Below are 13,311 nucleotides of genomic sequence, written 5' to 3'. Positions count from 1 at the left end.
AACACTGTCAATAGGATTCCCCCCACTCCCCCATAATTTTATTTTAGAAATCTGTTGACTTTAGAATGAAATAAAATAAAACCGCTCATAATAACCAAACATTTTCCCTATTTCAGTGTGATGCGTCTGTTTTCCTTTGTAACTTAAATTTGTAAGAAAAGATGCAGAAAGGCTGACATTGCACTCCAGTAATATATTCATGGAGTTACAGGCGCACAGACACTGCTGTACAATTTCATATACCTGACTTGAAATTATTTAAATAGAATCTTCTTCAACAACAGGATGAGAAAGAATTGAAATACCCAATGCATTAACAGGAAATGGAAGAAAAATCCCCAGAAATAGAGAAAATGAGAAGTAAACACAGATCTAATAAAGAACTCCAGTTTCTTATTTTTAGGCATCCATCTGGAAGCCACTGTACAGTATGTATATGGTTTTAAATAACAATATTATGATGTTATATACTTCCATGAGATGAAAAAGAGGATGAGCTAATGCCTACACTGATACTTACACTAGTTATAAACTCACAGAATCTTATAGCCTATGTCACTTTTTCCTCAAAAAAGCAATCAGGAGTGTAATATACAGAGATCTTCTACCGAGACAAACACAACAATTCACATCAAAGGTTACTTTCTGCATTACGTTTTGAAGAGAACTAAACAAAACTAAGTCTTTCAAGCTCGGTAACTTTATAGAATATATCTCATTCTAGGGTTTGGAATTCGAGTTACTCAAAATATGTCACTATTGAAATTATTAATAACCTACATGATCAATCTCTCATATCTGGTTTTATTCATCATTAAAATTGTAGCATCGCATTGCAGCACCCTTTAAAATGTAACAGTATTCAAACTGAATTCAGCAATATAAATGTATTATCATTAACTAGCACTGAGAGGTTTTAGGATGAGAGCTCCATTTTGGAGCTACATGTATTACAAATGTTATAGCTCAGCTACACTATGCTGAGGTTATAATGTGCAGTAATTAGAGGGACCACCTGTGCCACAGTTTCAGGAATTTAATGGAGTTACCAATGTGAAGCTGTGTTTAAAATGCTGGTTGACCAGATCTCAATATGCCCCCTGAAATTGAAACACTTGCCTGCAGCACAACAGTAGGAAATGTAACTGCCCAGCAAAGTCAGACCTGTAGCCTTTTAAGCCCAATATACTATGAATGACTGGCCAAAGATGCTTTGTCAAAAGCTGTAAAAAATCATAGTTTAAAACTAGCCGACAACTTGCTAATACACAAAATGCCTTCCTAAAATTATCTACCCCAATAATCCTAGAAGCATCAACATAATCGAAGTCAGGCTGAGTTGATATTACAAAATCTATACCCCAAAATTGATAGTATTTTCCTCATCTAATAAGAAGCTATAAAGAACAAAATACAGTTTTTGGTGGCATGTCTCTAATTAAGATCATAATATTAGTAAAAGATTAAGCACAGAAAAAAATAACATGGATCATATAAAATCTATCATTCAGACTAATTTGCTTCCTCAGCTAAACTATTCTATTTTTTCACAGGCATATTCTTCTGTTTCATGACATTTTCTATTGTCTATCATTGACTTCCATTCTTTGTATTTGCAATAGCATTCTCCAGTTCAGTAGCTTAAGCATTCATTACTGTATGCTAAAAATATATTAAAAATTGTTCTTTTGCATTAAAATCTTAATAGGAACATGGAAACTTGACCAGCATCATAGAACTTCTAGCATATTTTCATCAGAAATTATTAATGTTTGTCTAGAAACAGGCTTCTGTGAAAATTAAGCTAAATAAGAATTACACAAGTCAGTGAACAGTGAAAAATATTGACAGGCAGTGTTTATAAGGGATCGATTAATACACCTGAACTGCTCAGCTCTCTACTGACTGCTATGGAGAACAACAAACTGGGAAAAAGAAAAGGTAGAAATGTGAGTTTCTTCCCTGTTGGTGAAACTTCTGAGAAGAAAGACAGTAATACCGTCAAATTAGTCTCAGCTGACTTACCTAAAAAAGGGCATTCAACCAACTGCTGAAGTTGGCCATTACAAAAACATCATCAAACACAGCATGCAATAAATCTCAACAAGGTATACAAGGAATGAGCTGAACATAAATAAAACAAGAGTTCTCATCCTCTGCAAGAAATAAGCAAGATATTTAAACTATAAGGAGACAGAAACATGGTCTGCTACAGAAAGGAAAAGAAGGCAGCATGCAGCATTTGCTCAGGGTCTGTAACAAGCACAGTATCCAGCAAGTCTCATCATTTCTGCAGTTACACACAACCAGTGCTTGTTCTAGGTACATTTGCCCCTAAGCAGGGATTTTGCTGTTTAGATTAAGCAGACTTGTTATCTACAATGATTCCATCAACTGAACAATGAGTAACTCCACCTGATTTTATAAATACACACAAAGAGTAATATTTTGGCTACCTTATAAGCTCCTTTTTCCCCATTAAACATGATACTTACAGAATCTGATGCCCTGCTTAAGAACGTTCAATGTTGTGTATGACCCTTTCCGAAAAAGTGATCCTGTATTTTCCTAGAATCCCAGACTGGTTTGGGCTGGAAGCGACCTTAAAGCTCATCCAGTTCCAACCTGCCACAGGCAGGGACACCTTCCACTACAGCAGATAGCTCCAGGACCCTGTGTCCAGCCTTGAACACTACCAGGAATGAGGCAGCCACAGCTTCTCTGGGCACCCTGTGCCAGTGCCTCAGCACCCTCAGCATGAAAAATGTTTTCCTTATAGTCTCACCCTACCTTCTATTAGTATAAAACCATGATCCCTTGCCCTATTTCAACAGATTCTACTAAAAAGTCTGTCTCCCAAATCATGCCATTAGTTTGAATGCTTCCCATGTAGCTGAGAACTATACAGTTCTGGTTTGACTATTTCAACTTTTTTTATTTCCAAGTGTTTCTGTACACAAAAATGCATTAAACTAGGAATACTACAGAGATATTTTCTAGTTCCACTGTAATTATAATGCATCATTCCATACCAAGCCCCAGGAAAACTTACATGCAAATATAATTTCAGGACTCCTAAAAGAGCAATAAAAAAGGATGCTACTAAATGCTTTTTAAATTATTTTCTTGATACACATATAAGTTTAGAGTTCTTTTTACTCCTTCAACTATTGCAAAAAAAAAAAGTAAGAAATGCCTCTAGGGTATTTTGCAGACAGATGAACTTGCCCTTGCAACACTGCAAGTCGCTCAGTAGCCAATAGATACTACAATACTATCGGTGTGTCAGTCACCAAAGACCTTTACTGGGCTGGAATCAGCATCACCTTAGCCAAATCTAAAGAGCATTTAGGAAAGTCCTGGCACTTGGCTGGCTTCAGACTCGCTGCTCAGCCTCCTTGTGCCTGCAATAGATTTTGCTCTTATGTACAACTTGCTGCATGAACAGTCCTTCTGGGGAGACAAAGAATGGTTTGGGCTGGCCACAACGGTACACTGAATTAGTGAATTTATTACAAGCTTAAAAAAAAAAACCCAAAACCAAAAAACCAAGCTGCTGGAGCAAGACTGCTCCTTCAGCACCAGTACTGGGTATGCAGTTTGTGAAGATGCAGAGCTATGCAACTTTCTCACAGTTTACTCATTGCTAAATGATGGAAGGAACAGTAAGTCCGACTTCTGTAAAGAGCTTTCAGATTTCCAGGTAAAGACAGCACAAGGAATACAGAGTAATACCCTCTTTTAACCCCATCCCTTATTTTGACTTCAGAATAAAACACAGGGGTGAGGCAGGAGTCCATTAAACTGCTATTAACAAACCATCCCCCAGAGAAGAAGTGTAAAACATTGAGAACCTAATGTTTTTCAGGGCAAAAGTACTTCAGATAAAGTACAGTAAGAATGTATGGACAAGTTGCTGGAGAAAGTGCTTAAGACAAAGATGGTATGGCACCTTCAAGTCACCTTGACTTTTGTTTTGAGTATCAAGGACTTCAAACGCAAAAGTAAATAGAGAAGAGAAAAAAGAAAAGCAGAAGTTGGGTTACACTGCCAAGTCCATATGTAGTGTGTCCTTTCTCTTGGCAGAGCTTTTCTATCATTTTCAGTAAGCAGGGATTGCTGGCCATTACCTGTCTCTCTGCCGCTGGACACCCTGTCTTAGATCCTGAATTTAATCTGTCACAGATTATTAAACTAAAAACATCGATAAAAAGAGTTATGGCAATACACAGCAATGGAGATTCTCACACAATGAAATAACTTCCTAACTACTAATATATATCTACTGCTAAGATGGTATCAACATTTTGTAACTAAACGCTATTATTTTGGGTATGATGAGCAGAGAATCTCATTTTCTCCTGATAATGCAACAAGAAACTTTCCATGATTTGTTCTGTTACATCATAACCCACAGGGTGAATATTGTCTTTCCAGAAAGGAAACAAATTAGGGTTTTCCAGTCAAGATAGAAAACACTACTAAAAATCTGGGACATTCTCTCTCTGCTGAGGTCAGAGGCCCATCAATTCTTCACTACACGCTTAGGACAAGATGGAATAGAAAGCAGCCCTGTCTGCAAAACAACCATTCTGACCTAATGTCAGTCAAATTACTCAGCTATCAAGTCATACACTGCAGCAGCGGTTTTCATCTCTCCTTTCTTTTCCATTCATTATGTATATATTAAAATATTAAAGCCCATGTGCATTACCTCAATAAACAGTACTGCAGCAGAAGATTTTTCAGCTAGAAGTGTTTCACAGTAATTGGATGAGAACAGCATCACTGCTGACAGAGAGAATTCAAATGTCCAAATGAAAACTAAGTTAGCCTTGCATATCATTCGCTACTACTCATGTAGTCGGTAAATGAATACATGAATATCTTTTCTCTGTGCGTAAAATAGTTTCTCTAACTTCAGCTACCACATACAGATGGAGCCAAAACTCAGCCTGCCATCTCCAGAAACAGTCCTTACAAAATTCTACCACATGAACATGGCTGCCTCCTTCTGGATGACTCTTTTTGAGGCTTGTTACCACGAACAATTCTCTGAATTCTCAGAAAAGCTTTGTTTCAGTTCTACATAGTTCAGTTCTACATAGGACATTCAAAAAGGCTTTTGGAATTCTAAAGGCTTTTAAATGCTTCAGAAGCAACTGTGCCGAGTGAACTCTCAGAACAAGAAATTCCATCATCTACACTCCATATGAACTCTATAGCTGTTCTGGATACCTGCAGAGTCTTGGGATGAAACAGAAAAAAAGCACTTTAAAGAAACAAATATAACATTCAGTTTCCACGTCTGAAGCACCTGGCACAGTCCTGCAACTGCCTGGCATAAGCTCACAGGTTAGATGATGCCATTCACAAATGTCCTGACCCCCAGCACTGCCATGTAATTTTCACAATCATCAATAGGCAATGTGCTTTGACTTCAAAGGGGAACAGGTACTCTGCTATGTCTTCGGTCACAAAACATTAGGACAATTTAATGAGGAAAGTAACACCAATGTTGATGATTTAAAATGCTAAAACTTGGAAAATGTTCTGATACTTTCAGTGTAAAATTTTATGCAACCCTTTTCTACAAGACCTGATAGGGAATACTTCTCATACTATCTGACATGCATTTTGAAGCATGTGCGTTACTAAAAGCAAGGGTCAGGTTACTCTCCTCAACCTGTCTAATTTATTAAATGCTTCAGACGAATGACAAGCTCAGATGTGATTAGTAACAATTACATCCCACCATCTTTTTGAAGGACATTGCTCAGAACATGTGTATGCCATTGGCATTTCATTTCATATCTTCATTTAGTCAGGTAAATTCTTGTCTGAGAAAAAAAAATTAGGATGCATTAATTAATTATTGTTTGTCTAATTCAATTAATTGAATTATATAGCAGCAGCAATATTTACAAAGTCGAGAGTTCAAAATACCACTTCTTTAGGGTTGTCTACCAAACATTCCTAAGTACTTGACACACGCTCTGTCAACATATGAACACTCTGATGCATACCAAGATAAGAGAACCTATTTGAAAGACAACTCATCAATCTTCAATAATTTCTTCAGCGAATTGTAATTAGCACAGTAGCAATTATTCAAATGGATATCAAATTTAGACCCATCTAAAAACCCTAAGCAGGCTGGAGGTTAAAGTCTACTTTGGTTCCTTTTCCTCTCCCTTCTTCACTTCTTCACCCTGCTTATAAGTAGAATTTCTCTGAAATGCCAGTACCTCTGTGTACTACAGCCATGGCTTTCATGCTAGGCCACAAGAGTAATACATTATCTAATATTACTGCTTTAATTACAAAAACTGTAAGCCAAAATGCAAACACAGTAAAAAAGATTACAGCACAAATACCTATTTTTAACTAGCTTTGAGACTGTTTATGGAGCTCTCTGGACTAAGGTAATATGCTAAGACTCAGTTTGAATGGTACTATGAATAGATTTTCCTTATACAACCCATATTTATATTTAGCAGTAAAAGCAACCTTGAATCTCACAATAACGCCTTGAGAGCAAACCCCATAAGTTTATTATCGGTCATCTTTTTTATCTCTTGCTATTCTAGTTGTGATAATTCTGAAGCACTCAGACCATATGTGTAAGTCTCATCAGTCCACAATTCCTGACTGTAAGCAAAAGCATTCCATAATACAACTGAGGTAGCAAACATGCTTCTAAACGCTCAGCTTCTCAAAGTAAAATAACAAGAATTTAAGAGATGCCAGCTGAGCATTACAGCAGGAATAGTATTTCTTTACCATGGGTTGTTTAAAGAGATGCCTAAATATATTTAAGATACATACTTGTTTTTTTTAAATACCAGACTAGCATTTTTATAGTCCCTTATGGATATTTCTAACTTCATAACAGATACTTAATGATAAAGATGATGACACACTGTTCCAAGTGAAAGGCAGCAAACTAGGCTACTCAAACACAATTTCAGCTGAGCACAAACCAGAATGTGTTAAAAATGCACCTAGCACATTTTTGGATTTGAACACTGATCAATCTTCTCATCAACTCACAGACAGACGTAAGCATGTCAAAAATCAGTTTATTTACAGACCTGGCACATAGAAAATGATTCCTGATGCTCTCAGCAAAGCAGATAAGCCCTGACTGAAGATTTCTGTTGGAGTATGTTTCAGTCAAATAAGTACTGTGCACCCAGAAACCTAATTAATTCTCAAGAACTCATTCAATATAATCAATGCAAATGTAAATATAGAAGTCAGCCTTCTATAAGTGAGTAGCTGTGTCCTCAAGCAGAAGACACAGAATTCCTAAAACTAAAAGGTTATTCCTATAATTCCTTTTAATTAGAATTGTGATGAACTTCCATGTCAAATATACACCTACTTTCTTCTATTAAAAAAAAAAGAAAAAAGCCACAACACACTTTAAATTAAAGGAAGTGTCCAAATGCCATCTAAAACCTATCAGAAGTCATTAAGAAGCAGTAATAGTCTATTGCCCCAAATGCCTTTCATCTTACAGAAGTTAAAAACGCAGTGGCAGCACTTCAGATGGATTGCATAAAAGATTCAGATGTTGAAACTGAACAAGGGAAGTTCAGTGTTTCTGTTTGACTCTCCAAGTGCACTGATAATATGGAAATAGTAACAACAGTGTCAGTAACATCAAATTCAGAAGTTCCTACATAATGCCTACTATGCATCTCACTGTACTGTTTTGATTTTGCTGCATGGATTGAAAAATGACCCAAAACGTGTATTGACAGACCACATTAAATACTTGATAAATATACTTTACACTGAAATCTAAAGCAGAAAGAACCTGCATGTACTTTCCTTATAGCTGTGCTTTCCTGGTAGTGAAAGACCACAGCAACAATGGCATGTATTATCCCTGCAATACTTTGGATATATATAGGAGAGGGCATTAGTTATTATTAACGTTGCCAAAAAAAATTAGACTTATTTGGCAAAAACTGTATCAGCTTTACAGAAAGAACTATATTAGAATTCTTACTTCTGGACAGAAATGCACTTGAACTAATATTAGAGAGAAAATATTGCTGAATCAGTCTTTTTTAATAATATCATAACCCCAGATCCAAAGAAAAAAGGTCAGGGAGAACTGGTACAACAGTAGTGCTGGGGACACATTTTAACCTGGGCCCCTGTGATGAATGCCACCTAATATCATTCTTTATTATATTCTCATACTAGGATTAGCAAACTTTCAAAAAGCAAGTATATTTTTGGAAGAGGAAGTAACGTCTCTTGAAAGTAATTTCTAATTATTATTTTATAGCCTCTATCAGCAATGCGATCAACTCAAAGGATCATCTCTATACTTAAAATCCTGTAGCTGAAAACAATAAGGATACAGAATAAGATTAGGAGAAAGAAACCACACAAACTTGTTGCACATTCAAAAGTCCACATAACAAAGAACATATACAAGTACAATGGAAGAAAAACTAGGGGAAGAGGACAGGAATTTTTTATTATTACTTCCATGACCAGATAACAAAACATTTTTACTGGAAAAGTCTGTAGTTATAATGCAACCCATTAAAGTGCAACTTTTCATTTACGGGCTTAACCAACAGAAACAATGCAGTTAAATATATGTTAAATGAGTTTTACTTTTCCAAACCCGTCAGTATATTTCACCAAAAGTTTTTTTTCCCAGTAGGAAAATGCAGTACTGAGTAGTGCTCCCCAGTACAGGGTGCCATTCCAGATAAAAAGAACTCAATTCCCTTCGTGTCTCCACCTCCTACCCAGTGTGTGTCTCACTCTTTAAGTATTTTACAGACATGACCACGTAAGGTGGGGGACAGCAGTGACCTCTGTAAAAAAGGCTTTGGCAGAATGACACTCTTCTGGGGTAGTTGTAAGCTTACAGTAACTGGAGTTCTCCAATTCAAATAAGATGATCCCGCTCAGGTCCAAACCTACTCACCCAAAGCTAGCAGTGAACACATGCCACTGCAGAGGTTTCTCTTTTGGAAAGCTGTGGGCTGTTGTTTTTTTTTAAGCCAAAATGATTAACGGTGCCACTGCCAGTGCTGGTACAGTTTGTTTGCTCCTTTGAATTAAATTTACTCCAGGAAACCACTGGAAGCAAATACAACAAAAGCCAAATTTTCATGATCTACTGTTTGTAACCACTGAGAGGACTGTAACCTTCCATAGTTTTCATTTTCACCCTGAGTAGATGCAAACACAATAAGCAAGTTTACAACAAGATAGATCTAGAGCATATACATGAAAATGTACACATGGGAACTTACGGTATTGCTGAGCATTTTTTGGAGGGCATTTTCTTGTTTGTGTCCTGTTAGTTTGTTTTGGTTTTAGGCTTTCTTTAGGGGCTACCTGTTACCAAATAACTAATAAACCCACAAAAAGCAAGCAAGCAAAAGTCATTTTTTCTCCTCACTAGATTTAAACTAACAGTGAAAACTGACACACAAAAATGAAATCTGTGTCCTAACAGGCAGAAAGCAACAATTTTTCTTCTCTGACTATGACAGCTACCAAGACAAGTTTAAGCTCAAAACTTTGCTACACAAGTCTAACTTCCAAGATATCAGCACCTATATCCTTTTTCCTGTGTGTTAAGGATACATACTGATAACAGACAGTACAGGAAGCTATCAATAATGGAAACTCCTACACCGTGCATAGACAGCACTGTACAATTTGATGTATGCTTGCCAATCACAACCACATGACCCTGGAAGGCCAGAAATCCCCCAACCTCTTCTTCCCAGAGCTTCTTTTAATGCTACAGTTCACTGCTTAAGAGATTTCATAGCCATATTTTTACATAATAGTCTTACCCAGTTATAAGAAGACTTGAAGTTGGCCAGAGCTTGGCAATGGATTACCTAAACCTTTTCTCACAGAAAATTCCCCAAACTACTTAAATTTAAAAGCCAGACCCCACTAGAATATCAACTGACACATTGAAATTTCGAACACACGGAAGTCAAAGTGACTCCTTTGATAAAGCACACGAGAAATAAATGGGATTTTGAACTAGCTCTGGTCCTATTGTTGCAGAGGAGTCACTGGTTTTGGAACTAGGTTCAGCCATCTTGCTGGTTTCTCAGCTGCAGCAGGGTTTGCGCAATCTCCTCTGGTCTCTGGGAAGCTTTTCTTTGTCACCACTGGGTGACAAGTATCTCCTCAAGCCACAATACAGAGAAACAATCTCCCATACTGAAATTTCTCAAGATATGGAAAAAGCCCCACATTTTGATCGAGGAATTCTTTCAGTTCTGATCTGAGAGCAGAAATAAGCTGAATTAAGTATTATACTGGAACTGTAGCAAAATTCGTTTCTTAGCACGAGCATATTATGTAACTTCTTTTTATTTTTTCCATAAGATCAGGCATATGGCAAATAAAAATAACTATATACCTCCTTTGCTAGCTAGATGGAAGAGGGTAGGAGAATCTGCCTTTACTCTTCCAGTCGTCTAAAAAACATGAATCTAACCCTAGCTCATGGAGAATTAGGCAGATATACATGGCGTATTCACAAGATAACTCAATTTGGCCAGCACATGCTAACATAAGCTTTTGATTTTATGTGAAATAACTACAATTTTTCAATTTTAAATTAAGAGAATATTCTTTATTGTAAGACTTCTTTTAAATTGGGAAATACAGTATAGTGCCATGAACTTTGATGAAAAGTAAATGCAGAGTAAATTCAGTTCACAAAATGTGTGCAACTGGCACAGCATAAGCAGAAGTGTGAATACAGAGAATATGCAGTTGCTTAGCTTTCTCTCCAGTTTTCTTAAAACCAACATTTCAAGAAGCAATAATTACTCAGACTAAACCAGTAACCAGACTAAGTCCAGTACAATAATACCGTCTCCCTCAAGAAAATGAAGCTACTTTATTGTGATTTTGACTTTTATAACTACACACAGTAAAACTTCCAAAACAGAACATATCTAAGACCACTGCTTGAAAAAGACTATCAGCTATATGCACAAACTCTTCCTGGTGTAAGAAGCTAATATTTTTTCACAGCACCACTTACAATACATTAATTATACTTAAGATTTCCAGAGTACCTCAATGACTAAAAGATTTTCAGTGAAAACTGTTGGTAAACATTTGCAACACAACTTTTGCCCGCTCAGTTTCTAACTCAAAGTTTGTAGAAAGCATCTTACCTTGTCCTCTTGGTGTTCGTTTCCTGCGATCTCTGAAAGCTGCTCCTGACTGCAAGGCCTCCAGCAGACTATCCATCACTCCTGTCTCATCACCCTCTGAGAATAAGAGACAAATAATATTCATCTCAGTGCGACTGAAATCAGACTTTAGAAAGAAAAAAAACCTAGCAGTGGTGTCAAGTTTACATAACATTCCAAATAAGAGCTGTGTACATTTTAATGTAATGGATGCTGTCAGTGCTTCAGGTATTACTGTCTGGTTTTTGTATGATGCTCTATTAAGCAAAATTGATGACAATCCTCTGGTTCTTTCAACTTAGAGATGTTATCTCATGCATTATTGATGACATCTTCAGCATGCAGATAGACAACTGCTGGTGAATGACTGCTGTTCTGCTTTTAAATTCTTCTAAGATTTTCCTGAAGTAGAAACAGGTCATTTCTTCTTGATTTAACCAACCCACATGGAAAATCTGATGAAAGGTGGCACAAAGGTAAATATTGTAGTATTGCCAATATATGTATGTTGCCTTACACCTTCCTGCATTAAATCCTTGAAAAAACCCCAAACAATTGTCTATACAATGTGGGAGGATACATACATCATACACTACACATGTAACAGTGCACCATGGGTGATCTTTAAGATCATGAAAGAACAGAGGGAAGAATCATGCAGTGAAAGGAAGTGGCATAACATTTCTTAAATAGCTCAATTCCATAAATGTTAAATCTTCCTTTTTCCCTATCCAAGCTAGCCTGTTGGCTTTAAATAACTGGACTTTATGGTACATTATGGAAATCTGGGTAGAAAGATGACTTCATTTTCACGTATTTAACTTCCTTTGCATTTCAGTCTGCTACTAACAGTCGAGCACAGTATGAGAACTAGAGGTCAGAGAACTGCAGTGCTACAAAACTATCGATGAATGCCTCTTTTTCTGTTCACATGTCTGTTAGAAACCAAAACTAAAATACAGACTAGACTCTGCAGGTAGGTGGACATTTTAGTCACATCTCTCAGACTTCAAGCTAATATAAATTTCCCCATCATAGAGTGGGAAGATAATTACTTTGTGCATAAGATTTACATTACAGTAAAATACTTCTGACTCACACAAAGTGTAGGAGGTTAAATGCACATTCAAGCTCTCAAATGTTCAAGTCTAAAAGCAGCTTATTAACGGAAAAGGTATTCTGCCCCAGTTCTCTATTACATTTAGATTTAACAGACTAAATCCAGACCTCATATAACAGCACACCAATCCTAAACCAGTACCTGGTTCAGATTTGTACATGATGGTGATGATGAGTGTAACTACTCAGTAAATTGAAATTGGACATCAAGGTAATTCAAACTATTAGTATAATATACAAACACATACATAAAGTTCTCTCCCGTGTAAGATGAAAGGGAGCAGAGCAAGAGTAGCAACTAGCAGAAGACTTAGAAATACCAGGTTTAATTATGTTACATCTAAACCCCTGAAAAAACTAAGCTCCTGCAAAATTAGCTTCTCTCAATTCACACTCACATCTACAAGGCCTTGCCTAAACTTGTCTAAAGCACACAACATTATAATTTTTCTTTGTGCTCTTTATCCTACACATGCCTATTCATTGACTTGTTGTTGGCTCTGTATTACATTTAGTTTCTAAATCAAAAGTCTGTGAGTACACTTTGTCCAAACTAATACTCATCAAACAGGTCTGAAACATTTAATGAATGTGACCGTAATACATAGTATCAGTTAATATGTTTGAATATTTTATGCACAGAAAAATTACAATATCATTCGATCTTCATTAAAAGAGTTGGCAGAGTTTACTCAAAAAGACAAAGATCCTTCGATACTTCATAAATGTTTATGAAGCCTTCCACTTTTTGCTGAGTGTGCTACTCCACCTCTAATTACTGCAACTGCTAAAACCCACTCTGTTGCTTGAATACCAAAATATACAATATAAAGACACATGAATTAAGGAAGCTGTAGAACACAATGAGGAGATTTTTAACTCCTCAAATTTATGCTCGGTCTAATCTCAGCATTGCACTTTAACTTCCTCAGGTGATAAAGTGGGAACTGTACAAAGAACTTCATTTTCAGTCAGC

At 36.6% G+C, this 13,311-nt stretch overlaps 1 protein-coding gene across 2 annotated transcripts in view; it reads right to left on the bottom strand.

Annotated features, from left to right (window-relative positions):
• DIAPH2 (diaphanous related formin 2) overlaps positions 1 to 13,311 on the bottom strand; it is a 231,062-nt gene that overhangs the window by 49,409 nt on the left and 168,342 nt on the right. Inside the window, exon 27 of one of the 2 annotated variants that reach the window (XM_057425160.1) lies at positions 11,199 to 11,294. In XM_057425160.1, the coding sequence (XP_057281143.1) occupies positions 11,199 to 11,294 (96 nt within the window). Of the gene's footprint in view, positions 1 to 11,115; positions 11,295 to 13,311 lie in introns of those variants that run through there. The other variant, XM_057425159.1, reaches the window with a different exon arrangement.

Source organism: Pezoporus wallicus, unplaced genomic scaffold (assembly GCF_028554395.1).
Source record: "Pezoporus wallicus isolate ANWC-B61680 ecotype Strahan unplaced genomic scaffold, APGP_CSIRO_Pwel_v1 scaffold_6445, whole genome shotgun sequence".
Taxonomy (NCBI): Eukaryota; Metazoa; Chordata; class Aves; order Psittaciformes; family Psittacidae; genus Pezoporus; species Pezoporus wallicus.
Note: the sequence above shows the minus strand (reverse complement) of the source record. Positions and strands in the feature narration are given on the sequence as shown.